We start from the raw sequence: 21,573 nt of genomic DNA, 5'->3' as shown, positions 1-21,573 counted from the left end.
GGGGCTCGAACTAGGTAGTTCGGACTAGGGTCCTATTCCGAACTACCGGTACTCCTCGTGAAACGAGGTGTACCGGTAGTTCGGAATAGGCACCCTAGTCCGAACTACCTAGTTCGAGCCCCGTGTAGCCGCGCTACACGGGGTTCGAAGCAGCGGGGATTTAAAAATGGCGGCTCCCCGCTTATGCTAATGAAGCCCGGGAAATTCAAATCCCGGGCTTCATTAGCAAGTGCGGTATGCCTACATTACCCCGCTAGTTCGAACTAGCGGGGTAGTGTAGACATACCCCCACAGTTTAGTTCATAACTGCAATACAGGCAGTCCCTGACTTACGTGGATCCGACTTAGGTCGGATACGCAGTTACGAATGGGGCTGCCCCGGAGTACACGGACTGTGGGACCTCGCGGTCCTGCCACCCGTGTACTACGGGGCTTTCTCCGCGTTCCCCTGGTCTGCAGACCAGAAAGACGCGGAGCAAAGCCGCGGAGGGGCTCGGGCAGCGGGGCAGCACAGGCACGCCTGGGCTGCTCCGCTGCTGGCTTCCCCGAGGCTTTGCAAAGCCGCGGAGGGGCTCGGGCAGCGAGGCAGCTCAGGCGCACCTGGGCTGCCCCACTGCCGGCTTCCCCGAGGCTTTGCAAAGCCGCGGAGGGGCTCGGGCAGCGAGGCAGCTCAGGCGCGCCTGGGCTGCCCCACTGCCGGCTTCCCCGAGGCTTTGCAAAGCTGCGGGGGAAGCCAGCAGCGGGACAGCCCAGACGCCCCGCGGCTGTCCCGCTGCCGGCGTCCTCAGAGGCTTTGCTCCCTGTCTCCCTGGTCTGCTGGTCTCCAGCAGACCAGGGAGACTGGGAGCAAAGCCGCGGAGGACCCAGGCGGCGGGACCGCGGTGCGTCTTGGTCCGCCGCCCGCGTCTTCCTGGTCTGCTGGGGTGGCGGAGGGGGCGCAGCTAGTACGCCCCCCCCCCAGCAGACTAGGCTTTTCTCAGGACGCCTGTGGCAGAGCAGCTGGGGCGCTGCCGGTTGGTCCCGCAGCGCAGCTCTGGGCGCTACTGGACCAACCCAGCAGCACCCCAGCTGCTCTGGTCCTGATTCAGCCGCTGCTGGTCAATTTCAGCAGCGGCTGAATCAGGACGCCTGGGGCAGAGCAGATGGGGTGCTGCTGGGTTGGTTCAGTAGCGCCGAGGAGCGGCGCTACTGGAGCAACCCAGCAGCACCCCAGCTGCTCTCCCCAGGCGTCCTGATTTAGCCGCTACTGAAACTGACCAGCGCTGACTACAGGAAGCCCGAGGCAGAATTGCTCTGCCCCGGGCTTCCTGGAATCAGCTGCTGATCAGTTTCAGCAGCAGCTGACTTGGGGATGCTTGGGGTTCTTAAGTTGATTCTGTATGTAAGTCAGAACTGGCGGTCAGTTTCAGCAGCGGCTGGACGCCAGTTCCGACTTACATACAGATTCAACTTAAGAACAAACCTACAGTCCCTATCTTGTACGTAACCCGGGGACTGCCTGTATTTTTATGTGCTTAAATATCACAACATCTGCCTCTTTCCACATGTAATAGGACTGTGGTTGTGATGGGATACTAGAGCCACTTGTTTTAGATGGGAAGGGGTGTGTGTGAAGCATCCTTGACTCAGGAATTCACTCTCTCACTTTATCTATCACAGTCCATGCTTGTTAATTTTCTGTTCATTCTGTAAAGGCCATTTTTTTTAACTAGGACATTTTGGATGAGAGGGTGAGTTAAGAATTATGACATGATAAAAGAGAGGATGTTATGATTAACAGAATTAATGTGCTTCAGAGGGGTAGCCAAGTTAGCCTGTAACAGGAAAAACTTAAAAAACAACAGTCTACTAGCACCTTAAAGACTAACAAAACGTGTAGATGGTATCGTGAGCTCTCGTGGGCACAACCCACTTCTTCAGATTACCAGAGTATAATAAGACCAGATCCAAGAATAAATAAGGGAAGGAGGGAGGGGAGAGGGAAGAAGAAGGAAGAAGAAGGAAGAAGAGGAGGGGAGGAAGAAAAAAAAGAGACAGTGAATAGATAGTTCAAATAGTTACAAGAGGCTGTCAAGAACCATTGCCATCTCCATTGGTTTTTTTGGTTGGTTAAGTCATTAAAAAGTTGAAGATAGTGTGCAAGCCACCCTATATCCTGGTTCAGACCATCAGCATAAGAATTGAACTTGTGAATGAAGTTAAGTTTCAATCCTTCTCTATGTATTTGGCATGTGGAATTGGTCTGAAACAAAACGGCGACTTGGCGATCCATTAATGAGAGTCCAGGAAGATTAAAGTGTTGTCCAACAGGTTATTACCTTTTCAGATATCTGATTTGTTTCCATTAATTCTTTCCCGTAGAGACTGTCCAGTTTGGCCAATATACATTGCAGTGAGGCATTGCTGACATAGATCACATTAGTGAATGTCAGTTAAAAGATCCTCTGATTTGGTGGCTGATGTCATTGGGTCCAGTGATGAAATCGCTTGTATAGACATGTGGGCAGAGTTGGCACCAGGGCTGATTGCAGGGGTGAGTTCCTGGATGATTATGATGGAGGTGTGTTGCGCGGTTACTGGAAAGAATTTGTTTGAGGCTAGCGAGTTGTCTGTAAGCGAGAATTGGCTTTTCCCCCAAGGCCTCTCAGAGTGAGGGGTCATTTTCCAGGATAAGTTGTAGATTGTTGATAATGCGTTGGAGGGGTTTAAGCTGTGGACTGTAGTTGATAACAAGTGGAATTCTGTTGTTTTCTCTTCCGGGCCTGTCTTGAAGTAGTTCATGTCTGGGTACTGTTTTGGCTCTGTTGATCTGTTTTTTCACTTCTCCAGGAAGGTATTTCAGTTTTAAGAATGCTCTATATAGATCCTGTAGTTGTTTGTCTCTGTCTGTGGGAATGGAGAAAATACAGTTGTATCATTGGGCTTGGCTGTATACAATAGATTGGGAAATGTGTCTGGGATGGAAGCTAGAAGCATGAAGGTAAGTGTAGTGGTTGGTAGGTTTCCGGGATAGGGTGGTGGAAATTTGTACATCATTTAATAGTAGTGTAGTATCAAGGAAGTGGATTTCTCGTGTGGACTGATCCAGACTGAGTTTGATGGTGAGGCAGAAGTTGTTGAAATTCCTGTGGAATTCTTCAAGGGTTTCTTTCCCGTGGGTCCATATCATGAAGATGTCATTGATGTAGTCATGGCTGGTGACCGCCAGATTCAAAAAGGCTCCGGCAGCCCCACAAACTGGAAGGCAGAAGCCAGGTAGGGGAGGGGAATGGAAGGGGGAAAATAGGGCAAGGGGCTTGTGCTGATGGGAGGGGAGGGGGGCAGGTCAGGAGAAGAAAGGGGAAGGCACCAAGGGACAGGGGTGTAGGAGAGACAAATCCCAGGGGGCCAAGTAAAGACAATGAGGAAAAGGGCAGGAGGGGAGGTGTCAGTGAGAGGGGGGACAGGGTGATGCTGGGAGAGGAGAGGGGAAGGGCATTGGGGGCTAGAGGGAGGAGGGGGAGGTGCTGGGAGAAGGCTTGAAAGAAAGGGTGGGCATGAGGAAGGTGGGGATGGAGCAAGGCATGTGTGAGGGCACAGAGGCATGAGGGGAATGGGGGCAGAGGGTGGTGACGGGGTGGGCATCAGGGAAAAAGAGGGAAAAGGGGGCGGGGGCAGGGGCAGTGAGGGAAGAGGGAGGCACCAGGAAAGTGTAAGTGCCAGGGGATTCTGGGGGTGAAACAGAAGGGCAGACACCTGCAGGGGAAGGACCAGAGGAGAGAGGCAGGGCAGGTGCATAGAGGGAGGTGTTAGGAGAGGGAATAAGGAGGGGTAGCTCACACGATAAGAGTGGGGCTACTGGAGGAGTGGGCACAGTGGGGAGAGAAGGGCTGGTGGAGGGGGACAGATCTCAGGAAGGCTGAGGGCAGTGAGAAGGGCAGGAGTCAGGACAGCAGAGGACGGTGAGGGATTGGGGGGCAGCAGGCTCCAGGGGAGCTGATGGAGCAAGGGGAGGAAACATGGCAGCAGAGGGAAAAGGTAGAGGTTTATAATATATTTATAAATAACTTGGGTGCCACAGTGGTACACCCAAACAAGCCAGGGTGGAGGTGGCGAGTCCCTTTTTTGTCTGGCAAGTAGGGTTTTGCATAATTTGTTGAGCCCTGCTTATACTAATATTATTTTATGTGCATTTGTCATGATTGTGAAAAAGCCCACAGCAGAAAGGTCTGTGTGTCAACATGAACAGAAAGAATAAAAAGAAAAATTTTCCAAATGGTCATTTTTCTCCTGATCTGTTCTGTATTACCTGACAAATATTGCCTTTACCCCAACACCAAACATACGAAAAGGAAAAAATAAAAGTAACTTTCAAGGTGAAATCTGGTGGGTGACTCTCCCATCATGAATTTAAGATTTAGTGCTCTGGCATGGAACAGTAACATAATACTAATCCATCTCAGAGCCTACATTTGATCTCCATTAACTTATTACACTTCATAGGCAATATGCTTATATAGACCCACATACAGACAACTAGGATAACAAGGTCTCTGTTCTGAGGAAGTTAGAAAATAAACTGCAATGATAATGAATAATATAAATGAACAATAAATAACACTGAGAGTAGAGATGCAAAGGAAAACAGAAACAAGAGAAAAGGGATACTGCTCTTGAAATATATATCTGAGTATAGCTCAGGATTATTATATATGTATGTGTATTTACATGTACACACACACACACACATGTACATAAACTTGCACACATGAGTTGTACTCATTTCATAGGTGAAACTAGAGTAACTTTTTAGGGTGGCTAGGTGTCCGGTTTTCAGTTGAACATTTGGTTGAAATGGGACCCTCTTTAGTTTGGTGAAAATGAGAAATTGAGTGAGGGTCAGGGAAAGTGAGCCCTAGAGGGAAGGGGATGAAGTGGGACCTCAGAGAAGGAGTAGGAAAAGGGTTCCTGGTTTTGTTCAGTCAGAAAATTGGCAACCTTAATAGAGTCAACAGGTAATAGATATTCACAAAATGCTGATCAGATGGGGAAAATGGTTGCATAGCAAAGTCCTTTAATAAAGATATTCTACATGACCCAGTCACTAAATAAGTATGAATTCTCTCACAAAATAATCATCTGCTTTGCCCCCTTTATCAAAGCTCTGCTAAATAAAAAATAAAAGGTAGGAGCCAGTTTGTTACTCACTACTGGTCTGCTCTTACTTTTTTGTAAAAATTGTTAGTGACAGAGAATTCCATCGTGTAACTATCAGTGTCATCCCAATAATCTTTTGTCTTCACTTTAAATAGGGATGGATTTCCAACTACAAGCTTCATTAGTGGCATGTGAAAGACTGGATAGGCTGTGAAATTAAGCACAGAAATGAAGATAATAATTACTTGGAAGCATGTGCTCCTTAGTATAGAAAAACTCAAGCAAGGAACAATTAAGTTTGAACTCAGAGGTGTTAACCTAATTCTCTACTTAAAGGGAAAAGATTTGAGTCTATGTATAGAGGGAACAGGAAAGAAGTTTTTTTCCTTCTTCCACCTCTGTATGGCCTCTTTCTGAACGTTAGTAGCCACTTCTTAGTTTGATCAAACAGATTAGTTGACCTGTAATATATCCTCACACAGATTAGTGCAAATTTTAATGCTGTTAAAATAATCTTCCCATCTCACCGCTCAATCACATCCCACCCATCGTCTTTCAATCAGACTTCCTCTTACAATCTAGCTTCTCCCTCTCATTCTCAGTGCTCTGCACAACTCAATGCTGGCCTTTATCTCAGCTCTTATTTCTCACCACTTGTTACCCTCAGCAATGCAGCTTTTGAATTCTTCATTCACTCTGGCCTTTGCACCTTTTTCCATACCACCTTACATACTTAGAATATCATGTTGCTTGTTATTCTCCAAATGATCATTCTTCATTCATTTCTTTGAAACAGAATTCTGCCACAAAGCTTCCTAACATTAATCCATCAAAGCAAGTATGTGTGTCTATGTGAAAAGAGGAAGAAGAACTCTGCATCATTTTGAAACTTGGCCATCCTTTGGAAATATTTTGCACTATGATGGGATTTTCAAAAGTACCTAAGGAATTTAGGAGCACAACTCTCATTAATCTGACGAAGTGGGTCTTTGCCCACGAAAGCTTATGCTCCAACACTTCAGCTAGTCTAAAAGGTGCCACAGGACTCCTCACAACTCTCATTAAGTTTCACATAGGATCTGTATTTATCTCTGAGTGCTTTAGAAAATCTCACTGGATGTGTCTGAACTGTTTTGTACCCATAATTTAGGATGTGAAATCCTTTCCTAGGTACTATGCTTGTTATTATTTTGTACACCATCAACCATACTACCATGTGTTTAAAATTTTCGAATCTGGAATTGAATTGCAACTATAGGGTCAAATTCTCCTGTCAAATACATCTGGGCAACTCTATTCATTTACATTGGCAGGTATGAAAGAGATCTATTCCAGGGCTTCTGATAATTATCTTGTTAATGGCTTGATCCTGCAAACATTTACACATGTGAGTAATTTTATATATGTGAGGTCACTCACTGAAGTCAAGGAAACTCTTCATAAGCCTGAAGCTACTTCATGTGCATAAGCAGGGCTCAACAATTAGTGTAATCTACTCACACGTGGCAAGTAGATTACAAGCTGGCACAGCCGTGCAGCGCAATTAGTGCATGTGCATGCGCAGCGTGCTGAACTGCATGGCTGGCAAGAGGGGCTCGCTGCCACTTGGCGAGCCCCGTGTATAAGTGTATGCAGGACCAAGTCTGTAAGTACCGACACTGATTTTCTAACAGTCTCCCAAAAGGTTAATTTTCTTCGGTTCTTACTGAGCATCACCAGGTCACTGTGGATAGACTAGGCCCCGTTCCCTTAGATAAAGCATGTGTGTGCAATGCAGCCAGTTGAAGAGGACTGAGTGACTTCTCTACCTAAAAGATTAGTAGTGGGCAGGAAGAGAAGGGATTGATTGAGACAGGCTATGCCTAGGGAGGGAGAGCAGCACTGGAATACGGCTAACGTCTGTGGTAGATCCTCTAAAACAAAGTGGGGTTTGTGCTCAGAGAGTGTTAGCCCAGAGGCTGTTCAGAACTGAGGGTATGTCTACACTACCCTCCTAGTTCGAACTAGGAGGGTAATGTATGCATACCGCACTTGCTAATGAAGCCCGGGATTTGAATTTCCCGGGCTTCATTAGCATAAGCGGGGAGCCGCCATTTTTAAATCCCCGCTGCTTCGAACCCCGTGTAGCGCAGCTACACGGGGCTCGAACTAGGTAGTTCGGACTAGGGTGCCTATTCCGAACTACCGGTACACCTCGTTTCACGAAGAGTAACGGTAGTTCGGAATAGGACCCTAGTCCGAACTACCTAGTTCGAGCCCCGTGTAGCCGCGCTACACGGGGTTCGAAGCAGCGGGGATTTAAAAATGGCGGCTCCCCGCTTATGCTAATGAAGCCCGGGAAATTCAAATCCCGGGCTTCATTAGCAAGTGCGGTATGCATACATTACCCCGCTAGTTCGAACTAGCGGGGTAGTGTAGACATACCCTGAGAACCTGCCAGACAGCAGCCTGAAAGGAAGGACTGAGTTAAAATGTTTTTTCTGTTTATTTGCTGGCTTCTGTTAAAGTAAACCTCTTTGCAAGAAAATGAACAAGCAGCATATATTTTGGCAATGGGGAGTAGTCTGGCCTGATGACACTGGAGATTAACACAGATGTGGTAAAAGTACCCATACTGTAGTGTTACATTAAAAAATGGAAAAGGGAGGAGTCGTGTGGCACCTTAAAGACTAATACATTTATTTGGGCATAAGGGGGCAGGCCTGACCTGGGCAAGCAGGCTTTAAAAGCCAGAGGCAGAGCAACCAGGGGAGCGAGGCAGACAGGGGGCTACAGACAGGGGAGTTTAAGAGGGAGAACAAGAGATCCCGCTGCTGAACAAGCTACCAGGTGACAGTGAGAGTACTAGCTGTTGGTGGAGTGAGTTTGCTCGACTGTTTGAATTTTAATTTTGATTCTGATTTCAGGTGACTTCAGTTTCAGTTTCAGCTGTTGTGGCAGTTGGGACTGAGTGCCTGACCTTTGTTCCCTTGATTGCCTCTGGTCAGCCTTCCTCTGTGTGACTCACAAGGGGGCAGGCCTGACCTAAGCAAGCAAGCTTTAAAAGCCAGAGCCAGAGAGACCAGGAGAGCAAAATGGACAGGGGGCTGCAGACAGGGGAATTTAATAGGGAGTCTGACAGTGAGAGGCCTACAATGGTCAGGAAGACCCGCAACACCTGTGCTTCTGTCTCGTCCACCTGTACCTGTAGCCAGACAGAGCATCTGAGCATGGATGCCTCTACCCAGATCCTGGTGTGGTTTTTCAGGGACTGTGGCTTGCAATTCCCACTTACTGATATCCAGGCTGGGGGGACCATTCAATGTGAAAGGTGCCTGCTGGTGGAATCTCTCAGGCAGCAGGTGGGAGAGCTACAGGAGGAGGTGGTTACGTTGAGGAGCATCCGAATCTATGAGCAAGTCCTGGACAGTGCTCATGTGGAGGCAGCTGAGGTAACTGTCCCAGTACACAAGACTGCAGACACATCACTGGTGGAGGAGGAGACGGCTCAGGGTGGACACTGGCAGCTGGTTACTTCTGGCAGCAGGCAATGCTCCACCCCTGCTCTGAACCCTCCCACCGTGATACTAGGAAACCATTATGCTCTTCTTGATACAGGAGATAAGGAATCACCCCCTAAAACAGGGGAGGAGAAGCCTCGTACCCTCAAGGCACAGACTATCCAATAAGTTCTTGGACTGCATTGGAGACAACTTGTTATTTCAGAAGGTTGAAAAAGCTACCGGGGGAAGGTGTTCTAGATTTGATTTTAACAAAGAGGGAGGAACTGGTTGAGAATTTGAAAGTGGAAGGCAGCTTGGGTGAAAGTGATCATGAAATCATAGAGTTCACAATTCCAAGGAAGGGTAGAAGGGAGAACAGCAAAATAGAGACAATTGATTTCAGGAAGGCGGATTTTGGTAAGGTCCCATGGGAATCAAGATGGAGGGGAAAAACAACTGAGGAGAGTTGGCAGTTTTTCAAAGGGACATTATTAAGGGCCCAAAAGCAAGCTATTCCACTGCGTAAGAAAGATAGAAAATATGGCAAAAGACCGCCTTGGTTTAACCACGAGATCTTGCATGATCTAAAAATAAAAAAGGAGTCCTATAAAAAATGGAAACTAGGACAAATTACAAAGGATGAATATAGGTAAACAACATAGGAATGCAAGGGCAAGATTAGAAAGGCAAAGGCACAAAATGAGCTTAAACTAGCTACAGGAATAAAGGAAAACGGGAAGACTTTTTATAAATACATTAGAAGCAAGAGGAAGACCAAGGACAGGGTAAGCCCACTGGTCAGTGAGGAGGGTGAAACAGTAACAGGAAACTTGGAAATGGCAGAGATGTTTAATGACTTCTTTGTTTCGGTCTTCACTGAGAAGTCTGATGAAGAAATGCCTAACATAGTGAATGCTAGTGGGGAGGAAGTAGGTTTATAAGATAAAATAAAAAAAGAACAAGTTAAAAATCACTTAGAAAAGTTAGATGCCTGCAAGTCACCAGGGCCTCATGAAATGCATCCTAGAATACTCAAGGAGCTGATAGAGGAGGTATCTGAGCCTCTAGCTATCATCTTTGGAAAATCATGGGAGACAGGAGAGATTCCAGAGGACTGGAAAAGGGCAAATATAGTGCCCATCTATAAAAAGGGAAACAAGAACAACCCAGGATACTACAGACCAGTTAGTTTAACTTCTGTGCCAGGGAAGATAATGGAGCAAGTAATTAAGGAAATCATCTGCAAATACTTGTCGGTGGTAAGGTGATAGGGAACAGTCAGCATGAATTTGTAAAGAACAAATCATGTCAAACAAATCTGATAGCTTTCTTTGATAGGATAGGATAATGAGTCTTGTGGATAAGGGAGAAGCTGTGGATGTGGTATACAGTCTCGCATGATATACTTATCAATAAACTAGGCAAATACAACTTAGATGGGGCTACTATAAGGTGGGTGCATAACTGGCTGGATAACCATACTCAGAGAGTAGTAATTAATGGTTCTCAATCCTGCTGGAAAGGTATAACAAATGGGGTTCCACAGCGGTCTGTTTTGGGACTGCCTCTGTTCAATATCTTCATCAACGATTTAGATATTGGCATTGAAAGTACGCTTAAATTTTCAGATGATACCCAGCTGTGAGGGGTTGCAACTGCTTTGGAGGATAAGGTCATAATTCAAAATGATCTGCACAAATTGGAGAAATGGTCTGAGGTAAACAGGATGAAGTTTAATAAAGACAAATGCAAAGTGCTCCACTTAGGAAGGAACAATCAGTTTCACTCATACAGAATGGGAAGCGACTGTCCAGGAAGGAGTACGGCAGAAAGGGATTTAGGGGTTATAGTGGACCACAAGCTAAATATGAGTCAACAGTGTGATGCTGTTGCAAAAAAAGCAAACATGATTCTGGGATTCATTAACAGGTGCATTGTGAGCAAGACATGAGACGTCATTCTTCCGCTCTACTCTGCGCTGGTTAGGTCTCAGTTGGAGTATTGTGTCCAGTTCTGGGCACCGCATTTCAAGACAGATGTGGAGAAATTGGAGAGGGTCTGGAGAAGAGCAACAAGAATGATTAAAGGTCTAGAGAACATGACCTATGAAGGAAGGCTGAAAGAATTGGACTTGTTTAGTTTGGAAAAGGGAAGATTTAGGGGGGACATGATAGCAGTTTTCAGGTATCTAAAAGGGTGCCATAAGGAGGAGGGAGAAAACTTGTTCATCTTGGCCTCTGAGGATAGAACAAGAAGCAATGGGATTAAACTGCAGCAAGGGAGGTTTAGGTTGGACGTTAGGAAAAAGTTCCTAACTGTCAGGGTAGTTAAACACTGGAATAAATTGCCCAGGGTGGTTGTGGAATCTCCATCATTGGAGATATTTAAGAGTAGGTTAGATAAATGTCTATCAGGGATGGTCTAGACAGTACTTGGTCCTGCCCTGAGGGCAGAGGACTGGACTCGATGACCTCTCAAGGTCCCTTCAGTCCTAGTATTCTATGACTCTATGATTTAAGCTTTTGTTAGCAAAGACCCATTTCATCAGGTGCAGGGAGTGGAAATTACAGAGGCAGGCAGAAATATACTAGCATGTGAAAAAAGGGAGTTACCTTCAATTGGATGAACAGTACTAACTAGGCCAATTCAGTTGGGAGTGGTCCACATCCACCCTAACAGTAAATCAGAAGATGTGAATACTAAAACAGGGAAAACTGCTTTTGTAGTGAGCCAGCCATTCCCAGTCCCTATTCAAACCCAGATTAATAGTGTCAAGTTTGCAATGAACTGTAGCTCCACAGACTCTATAAATGAATACAAATCAGACAGCAAGAATTGTAACATACAAAAACCAGTGGGAGAACACTTCCATCTTCCTAGACACTCAGTAAAAGATTTAAAAGTGGCTATTCTTCAACCACAACAAAATAAAAAACATACCTCAAAGAATCCCATTGATTTAATGAAATCTGGATCATGCCTTGAAATTTTAAATTAATCCAGTTATGAGTGCAAAGAAAAAGCACTTGTCAAAATTTTGTAAAGATTACAATGGCCATTCTAAGGTTCTCGGCTTTGGATGTGAGGGGAGTGTGGAGGAAGAAAATATAGGGTTCAAAATGTCCTTTTTGTCCGAAAGCAAACATGCACAATTTCAGTTGTTAATTCCAGTAAATGGCAGAGGCTTGAAACATAGGACATTGTCTTCACTAGAGCTACTCCAAATTTACATGTAATTGAAATTAGTATCATTATCTGTGGCCATTATCATGTAAAATTCACCTGAACCAGCAATTTGTAAAATTCACAGCAATTTTATGTTTTGTGTATAGATGACAAAGTTGAAGAATTAAAAATGAAATTCAAAATGTCTCACCTGTATTAACAGGGGTTACTCTGAATTTAAAATTGTAGGTTTGGGTAAGATCCAGGTACTTAATGGCATTCAGTGGTTGATTACCAAGCTCTTGTACCCAGTATTTACAAGTGTTTACTATAATCTTCCATTTTCTTCCATTCGTAGTGCCAAAGTCATACACAAACCATGTGCCTGAAGGAAAGGTTTTGTTGAAAGGGACTCTCTCGGGCATCGTAGCATCTGCCAAAGCACTCAGTGTGTTCAGAATTTTGACAATCAGGAAGCTGCTAAAGCCAGGAATCACCACAGTCTTCTCAATATAAGAAGAATTAAATTCATCAAGTTTTGAAAGAGAAAAATTCTTCCACTCATCATCTAAATTAAGAATAGAGAATAAATTACACTTTCTAGTCCATTATGGCATCCTCATGCAAATTGAGCCCTACCATATTACTCCACTGGAATGACAACATGCAAATTGAGCCCTAACATATTACTCAGTGTGAATCATGGTGTGAGAATATAGCTCATAATTTCAGTAAAGAATGCTCAGAGGTAATAGTTTAGGAATATAACCACATACTCATTTTCAAACATTTGTGTTAGTTACAACTGCAATACATTTTCTTAAATTCGTGTTTAAAAAAATTTTTTTTAGGTACAGACTAACATGGCTACCCCTCTGACACTCAAAGGGCCCTCAGGATTTATGGGATCATACACAATACTATTAAAATGGTGCTCCTATGCCTGATAGCTCCCTGGGTGGGATGATGATTTTTAGAGATCTGCAGTAACACAATAATGAAAAATTTTCAAAGCAAAATTTAAACGAAGTTCCTGACTAACACTGTACATTCAGAATCTGACAGTAAATACTTGGAGTTGGCAAATGCCTGTTAAGTGGCACTTGAATGGCTCTTTCACATGTTCACTGTTCTGTTAATAGGTTTATCAGGCTTTTTTACTTTTAAGTTAATTAGATACTGTCCAGAGGAAGCAGAGCTACAGAACTAGGATAGGAAGAGGCAGGAGGGTGGACATTAAGATCCAGTAGTGCCCCAACAATTCTGGGTTCCCTACACAGCTGCATATTCTGTATATGGGTGAGGATGGCCCTGGGAGTGAAAACTGGGTTTTAGAATACAATGGTTTTTTGAAATATGTTAATGGTAGTTGGAATATTGTTAATTAGGTTAGGCTAAAAGAAAAATGAGGAAATCTGCAAACAAAATTCTTAGTACATTTGGGCTTGCAACACTCTCACCCGCCACTCTATATACATCACTTGTCTCCTTAGATCTTCAAGGCTTAGATGGTTTCATGTGTTTATATATCGTCTAGCACTATGGGGCATCAGAACACTATTGGCACGTCTAGACTGCCCACAGCTTTCGAAAGAAGATATGCAAATTTGGCACAAATTTGCATATCTTCTTCCAATCCCATTTTTGGAAGAGTTTTTTTGAAAGAAAAAAAAAAGCAGTCTAGACACAGTTCTTTCGAAAAAAACCCCTCTTTTTCAAAAGAACCCTATACACCTCATTTTTTTTAGGAAGAAGGGTTCTTTCAAAAAAGGGTTTTTTTTCTGAAAGAACCACGTCTAGACTGCATTTTTTTTAAAAAAAAAACACTCTTCCAAAAACGGAATTGGAAGAAGATATGCAAATTCGTGCCAAATTTGCATATCTTATTTCGAAAGCTATGGGCAGTCTAGATGTGCTCTATGTAATATAAGCATTAAATATGAATATTTCTTAGAAATAACAACAAAAGAAGAGAAAATGGTTTCAAATTTTGTTAAAATACAGTTTGGATTTCATTGTTAAATAATGGGTATATATTTACATGTGCATTCCACTCTTGGGTATTTAATAAAAGGAGTGGACCTCCTACCACATCTGAGTCCCACCAGCATTCACAATCCCCAGTGTTCAAGAGGCATAAGCAGCAGGAAAAGTCATTAGAACTGAAGTCAGTGAGGCATGGGGATAAGAGAAGAGAGCAAGCTAACATTAAGTACTCCTGTGCTTTGAGATCACAGACGATGGCACTATTGATTCTGGCACCTAGGTGAGTTCTATCAAGTCCAAAGTCAGAAAAAATTCCTTCCACAATTGTGGCACCACACCATACTGACATTATCTCAGGACTGCTAGGGGTTGCCTCATCCTGGTGGTGCCAATACTGCAACAAATGCTATTGGTACTGGCAGACACAGGAAAACCAGCAGGATCATAATAGTGCTTGGTACCATGCCAGGCTCGTGTACCTCTGATGGCTCTTCCTATGCTGCTGTGAAAGAGAAAAACTGTGATGCTCACTTCTCTGTGGACCCTGTAGCTTATATTGCTAAACTGCTTGCTTGCCTATAGATATATAGCTTTATTATTTTCTTATGGTTTTTATTATATGTTTATTATAATAAGCTACAATGGGGATTTGCAGGCACGCCCTGAATGTTGAGCTAAGGCAAAGTTAGTATTTTTGGCTGCGACCTTTCACCCAGATAGAAAAGACGACGTGCATATGTTTGGGACCTTTTACCTGGATAGAAACAGGATAGAGGGACTTCCAGGAATACCCTCAAATTTAGCAGGTACATCATTACTTACAAAAACCTGAAATAACCGGTTCAGACTAGAATGCATAATGAGTAGGACAGAAATAACAAATGTGATAGACAATCACAAATGTGCCATGGTAACGAATATATGATAAGTTGAGATAAGATGAAACCAATGATATACTGAGCCATAAAAAAAATAACACTTCCCCATCAGTAAGATGAGGAAATACAAATTAGGAGAAAAGGAAACTTCCCTTACTGAATACGTATCAAACATAACAACATCTGTGTAACATGTAAAAGTGGAATCTCAACCTAGGGGCAGTAGAAGCAGGAGATGTAGTCCTTAGGAGATGCCAGAGTAATGACAACGGATGGTAGGGAAGGCAAAGGTGATGAGGAAGATGATGGCTAACACGTTGGGTTGTTCTAGAAGGAATGGTATGAGTATATGGTATGGAAATATAAATGTACATTCCCTATTTATCTTATGAACTTGGGGAGTTTGTGACTTTGTTAAATGTATGAATAAACTATATTTGAAAATATACAAGAGTTCCTATAGTGTGAGTGTTGTAACTATGCATCTTAGGGTTCCCAAACATAGAATAATTTGCCTGATCCTGGGACAAATGACCTGTTAACCCTAAAGATGGTAACTGGAAATTCATAAGTAACCTAGATCAGGCAACAACCTCTCCTCTGCATCAATTGCTGGCACCATCTGGAATGGTGCTTCTGTGGCCAGCAAAAGGAGAGTCATCTTCTTCCAAATTGGAGGTTGGTTCTTAACATTTCCCATCTCAGAGCTGCTCCTGCTTCCCCTCTTCCATATATTTACACACTTTCATGCTACATGGGTCCTGAATTCTCCAGGTTAAAGGATTTGGCCCTAAACAGCAAACACTTTGAGGCAGAGACAATAATTGATTTTGTATTTATACAGTGCCTAGCATAAATTAGGTGCTACTACAATATAAATGTTAAGTAATACTAAACTTATAATTGTCACTCCAACTTTTCTATGGAAGGCAGATATCTAAGTAATGAAGCATCAGAGAAAGCAGATGGAATTTAAAAGTTGATAGCTTTAAAGTGCAACTAGAAAGTTTTAAATTAAACTTCTAAATCATATTAACTAGAAACATCACTAACTACACTTAAACCTCTGTACTCTGTGTGTCCCTAATCCAGCAACACACATGGTATGGAGGAGGAAGTGGCTCTCTATGCTGCTGTTCCCCTTTTTCCCCAGCTGGGGGATTGGCAGTGGACAGAACTGCTTCTCTTGAGTCTTTTCCCATCGCTTCCATAGCCATGGGGAGCAATGCCTGGGAGTGGCAGGGAGCACAGAGCCAAGTGTGCCCCTGGGAGTGGGGCAGTAGGTAAGTGCCCCATCCCAAGGCCTCACAACACCCTCTGTGGCCTGGCAAAATCTTTAATCCTGGTGTACCCTATTTCCACAAATTGTTTAATTAAAGAGATTCAGGTGTATTAGAATAGTCTTGGGAGAGGGGTCTAATGTCATGATTATATAGCATTTTCTTATTCACCCTGAAACCCACTTCAGTAATCTGAGTAGAAACAGGGACCCCTTTCTTCAAATGAGATAAAGAGCATCTAGGAGATCCGTAAGGGCTTTAGCCTTTGGAGATAAAAGGCAAATATTCTCTAATGTGTGAAGAGGAGGTTATTCACTTTGGCTGTAACTGATGTTCTTCGAGATAAGTATCCATGGGGGTGCTCCACAGCAGGTGTTGGTGAGTCCCAGCGCCACACAGTGGATTCTTCCTAGCAGTGCATTGAAGACTGCGCATGTGTGGTGCGCGAGGTGCACGATGCCGTCCGGTGCGACCATGTAAGTGTGGCCATTCTTCTCTCAGTTCCTTCTCTATCTGGAACCCAGCCTGATTGAAAAGATTTTTTGGGGTGGGGATCCAAAGTAGAGAGGAGGAAGGGAAGATAGTGGAGCACCCCGAGAGTCACTCATCTCGAAGAATGTCAGTTACAGCCAAGGTGAGTAATCTCCTCCTCTTCTTTGAGATATGGCCCTCGGGGTGCTCCACAGCAGGTGACTGCAAAGCAATTTGTCTTATGGAAGTAGGGACTTTGGATCAGGAAGATAAATTGTCTTCAGTATGGCCTTTGCTACTCCTGTAGAGTGAAGAAGGCTGGCAGAAAGTGCATAGTGCTTAGCAAAAGTTTGTTCGGATGTCCATGTAGCAGCAGCACATATATCGTCAATGGGAAACTTCCTCAGGTAAAAGTGACAAGGAGTCCTGTAGCACCTTATAGACTAACAGAGGGCATGTCTACACTACCACCCTAGTTCGAACTAGGGTGGTAATGTAGGCAACCGGAGTTGCAAATGAAGCCCTGGATTTGAATTTCCCGGGCTTCATTTGCATAAAGCTGGGTGCCGCCATTTTTAAATGTCCGCTAGTGCGGACTCCGTGCTGCGTGTAGCTGCGCGGCACGGAGTCCGCACTAGCAGACATTTAAAAATGGCGGCACCCGGCTTTATGCAAATGAAGCCCGGAAAATTCAAATCCCGGGCTTCATTTGCAACTCCGGTTGCCTACATTACCACCCTAGTTCGAACTAGGGTGGTAGTGTAGACATACCCAGATGTATTAGAACATAAGCTTTTGTGGGCAAAGACCCACTTCATCAGATGCATGTAGTGGAAATATCCAGAGGCAGGTATAAATATGCAGGCCAGAATCAGGCTAGAGATAACACGGTTCTCCTACAGGTTTTTGTATGTTGCCATTCCTAATATCTGATTTGTGTCCATTTATTCTTTTACGTAGGGACTGTCCAGTTTGGCCGATGTATATAGCAGAGGGGCATTGTTGGCATATGATGGCACATATTACATTGGTAGATGTGCAGGTGAATGAACCAGTGATGGTGTGGCTGATCTGGTTAGGTCCTGTGATGGTGTCGCTGGTGTAGATATGTGGGCAGAGTTGGCACCGAGGTTTGTTGCATGGATTGGTTCCTGAGTTCGAGTTACTATGGTGCAGTGTATAGTTGCTGGTGAGAATATGCTTCAGGTTGGTGGGTTGTCCATGGGCGAGGACTGGCCTGCCTCCCAACGCCTGTGAAAGTGAGGGATCATTGTCCAGGATGTGATCTACAACCTCCAGATCAGCTGCTAGAAGTGGGCCTCATCCTCCCTGATTGAATTAACCTCGTTATCTCTAGCTTGATTCTGGTCTGCATATTTATACCTGCCTCTGGATATTTCCACTACATGCATCTGATGAAGTGGGTCTTTGCCCATGAAAGCTTCTGCTCCAATACATCTGTTAGTCTATAAAAGGTGCTACAGAACTCCTTGTCGCTTTTGCAGATCCAGACTAACATGGCTACCCCTCTGATACTTCCTCAAGTAAGCGACCGAAGGAGCAACCACTCTTTGGAGTGTGCACAGATGGAGGTAGATGGTGATAAATGATTCAAATTGTAGCACATTGTGATGCAGTCAGAGATCCAATGGGATAACCTTTGAGAGGATATCTGATGCCCCTTGCTATGCTCTGCAATGGAGACGAAAAGTCTTGGGAACTGTCTAACGGGTCTCATTCCATGGAGGTAGAAGGAAAGCACCCTGCGGATATCAAGCGTGTACATCTGTGCCTCAAAGGAATTGACAAGAGGCTTGGGAAAAAATACAGGAAAGTGTATTGTTTAATTAAGGTGGAAGTGAATCGTACATTAGGTAAAAACTTCAGATGTGTCCGTAGAGAGACTTTGTCCTTTAAAAAGATGGTGAAATGTGGGTCTGCCATTATGTCAGCCATCTCTCTCACCCATCATGCTGACGTTATTGCAACTAAGAATGCCGTTTTGAGTGTTAAGTGGAGAAGGGAACATGTGGCCGTAGGTTCAAATGGAGGTTTTGTGAGCACAGGTAGTATCAGATATAGGTCCCACAGTGCCTGTGGGGCAGCAATGTCAGGATATAACGCCTGTAGGTCTTTGAGAAAGCGTTTGGTAATGGGATATGTGATGACCATGGTGTTGTCAACGGTCACGTAGAACATTGTTATTGCTGCAAGATGTACTCTAAGGGTATGTCTACACAGCAAAGTTATTTTGAAATAACAGCCATTATTTTGAAATAACTTTCCTAGTGTCTACACAGCCAAACTGCTACTTGGAAATAAATTCAAAATAGCTGAGACCTTATTTCGAATTTGGTAAACCTCATTCTATGAGGAATAATGCCAAATTTGAAATAGCTATTTCGAAATAAGTGCTGGGTAGACACTTATTTTGAAATAGGAAGCCTCCAGCCTTCCCAAGGTGCCCTGGGGGCCACTCCAGCTTCAATGAAGAACACTCCTCTCCCTCCCCCCTCCCCAGAGCCCTTAAAGGAGTAGACTCTGGCTACAGTGCCTGTGCCAGCTCCAAGCCTGCCAGCCCTGAGCCAGCAGTCACTGCCCCTGACCCAGTGGCTCCAAAACATGAGCCAGCAAGTCACTGGCTGCCAGCCCTCCACTGCTCCCCAGGAGCAGTCTGCCAGCTCCCAGGAGCCTGCCAGGGCCTGGAAAAGGCAGGTGCCTTCCTGGTCCAGGGTGGAGATCATGGACCTTATTCAGGTTTGTGGGGGATGCCCCCAACATCCATGATCTCTGCACTAGATGGAGGAACGCGGCCGTCTACGGCAGGATTGCTGCCAGCCTGGCCACCAAAGGCTACATGTGAACCCAGGAGCAGGTCTGCATGAAAATCAAGTTGGTCCAGCAAGAGCCCCAACCCTGGGCCCTGAGCCCTCATTCCCCTCTTTCCCAGTTTTGTTAAATAAAGATAGTTTGTGTTCATGAAAATACGTGTATTTTATTTTACATCTGGAAGGGGGGGGGTAAGTGGAAGGACATGAGGGAGGAATGAGGCATAAGCCCCCAGTGGGGCAGACCAGGGAGACTGTTAGTGCTTCTCATGGTGGAAGCTCTCTCGCAGGGCCTCCTGCATCCTGACAGCCCCCCAATGGACCTCCTGGCTGGCAGCCTGCAGAAAGTGCAGCAACGCATCCAAGAGAAGCACCAGTGTGCCCAGGGGCAGCTTTGGCTCTATGTTGCAGAGTGCTGTGGTGTCCCGAGTGAGAGAAACCAGAGCACACAGACAAAATGCTTTGCTGTCCCTCATTGAGGTAGGCAAGCAAGCAGGGAAACCTGAGAACCAGCTGTCCTGGAGGAGGGAGAGGGGTCTCTTTAAGCACAGGTCTCAGAGAGCCTTAGGCAGCAGCCACACAAAGTAACTCCTGACCTGATGCCCTGCAGGACCTAGTTCTGGACGACCTTAAATGTGATTCAGCGTCTACTCAGTATGGACGCACTATTTCAAAATAGCAAAATGCTATTTCAAAATGCATTTTGTGTGTAGATGCGTTATTTCGAAATAAGTTTTTTCGAATTAACTATTTTGAAATAGTTTATTTCGAAATAAGGCTGTAGTGTAGACATACCCTCATTGAGTTCATGGAAAAGTAGGATTTCTTGAGATGCAGTAAGCATTAAAGTATTCAAGGTAGGGGGGGGCGCATCCTCTGGCAATATGTTGTGGGAAGCAGCCCAATGTACAAAAAAAGGCCATTTGTTACTGTATGTCTTCCACATTGCAGGGGCCCTGCTGTGGAGGAGCACATCCTGAACCAGGTCTAAACACTGTAATTCTATGCCTGTGAACCACTGAGGTAGCATGCCTCGAGGTGAACAGTGAGAAATTGAGGATGGGGAGCTTCGGTTTCTGGTTGGAATAGTATCCTCAGGTTGTGTAGGAATGTGATTGGAGTATGTAAGGTCATTCTGTATGGGGGGAGGGAGGAGGAACCACGGTTGCCAGGGCCTAAAAGGTATTGTTAGGATAACCCTCACTTTCTCCTTTTGTATTTTGATGAGTACCCTGTTGAGGAAGGGAAAGGGAGGGAATGCATAGAGTAGGTGATCATCCCACTTGAGGATAAGAGTGTCTCTGAGTGAATGCTTTTCCATGCCCACCCTGGAGCAATAAAGTGGGCAATTTTTGTTTGTTCTGTGGTGAATAGGTCTGTGCAAATATCTCTACTAGAACTGAATGGTCGATTTGCCACTCGTGATCTTGTGGTAAGGTCTGTTTAGGGCATCGGCTGTGGTATTTAGGATGCCAGGGAGATGACATGCACTTATGGAGATGCCATGAGTAAGGCACCAGTTCCAAAGTGCTATGGCTTCCGTGCATAGGGCATGGGATCATGCCCCGCCTTGTCTGTTTTTAAAAAACATACAGGCCATATTGTCAGTATATATCTTGATGTGTCTTCCAGTGATGTGAGGTAGGAAATGTTGCCATGTGAGCTGAACAGCCCTGAGCTTGAGGACATTGATATGTAGCATCCTCTCTGCTGAAGTCTATCGGCCCTGGGTTGTAAGGTGTCTCATGTGTGCTTCCCAGCCTGTGATGGAAGTGTCTGTAGTGATGACCATTGAGGATTCTGCGGTGTGAAAGGGTATGCCTCTGCATAAGTTGTACAGCTTTGTCCACTATAGTATTGAACTTTTTACTGTGTTGGGAATTGACAATGTTTTGGTCAGGGAATGGAGGTTGGGTTTGTAATTTGATCTGAGCCATCCCTGGAGGCACTTCATGAATAGATGGGCATTGAGGACCATAGGGTTGCAGGACGCCACGTGTCCAAGGAGTTCTAAACAGTTATGGACTGTGACGCATGGCATTCTGTGGAGCGATTGGACTAGCTCGCAGATCCTTAGGATCTGTTGGGAGGCAGAGAGGAAATGACTGAGGTAGAGTTGAGGTACATCCCAATAAATTGTATTGATTGAGTCGATGTAAGGACTGACTTCTTGTTGATTAAGAGTCCCAGTGATTGGAAGCACTGTTGAACTAGATGGGTGCAGTGATAGGATTCGTCTTGAGTTCTTGCCTTGATAAGGCAATAGTTGAGGTACGTATGTATGGTAATGTCCTGTTTTCAGAGGTGGGCTGAAACCACTGCTAACATTTTGGAGAAAACCCTCAGT

The 21,573-nt window shown here is 44.7% G+C and overlaps 1 protein-coding gene across 1 annotated transcript in view; it reads right to left on the bottom strand.

The window, feature by feature from the left end:
- CATSPERB (catsper channel auxiliary subunit beta) overlaps positions 1–21,573 on the bottom strand; it is a 140,935-nt gene that overhangs the window by 38,380 nt on the left and 80,982 nt on the right. Inside the window, exons 20-21 of the mRNA XM_089778257.1 lie at positions 11,995–12,351; positions 5,205–5,344 (exon numbers count right to left, since the gene is read on the bottom strand). Coding sequence (XP_089634383.1) covers positions 5,205–5,344; positions 11,995–12,351 — 497 coding nt within the window. The remainder of the gene's footprint in view (positions 1–5,204; positions 5,345–11,994; positions 12,352–21,573) is intronic.

Source organism: Pelodiscus sinensis, chromosome 5 (genome assembly GCF_052426305.1).
Source record: "Pelodiscus sinensis isolate ZL-2025 chromosome 5, ASM5242630v1, whole genome shotgun sequence".
NCBI classification, from domain to species: domain Eukaryota; kingdom Metazoa; phylum Chordata; order Testudines; family Trionychidae; genus Pelodiscus; species Pelodiscus sinensis.
Note: the sequence above shows the minus strand (reverse complement) of the source record. Positions and strands in the feature narration are given on the sequence as shown.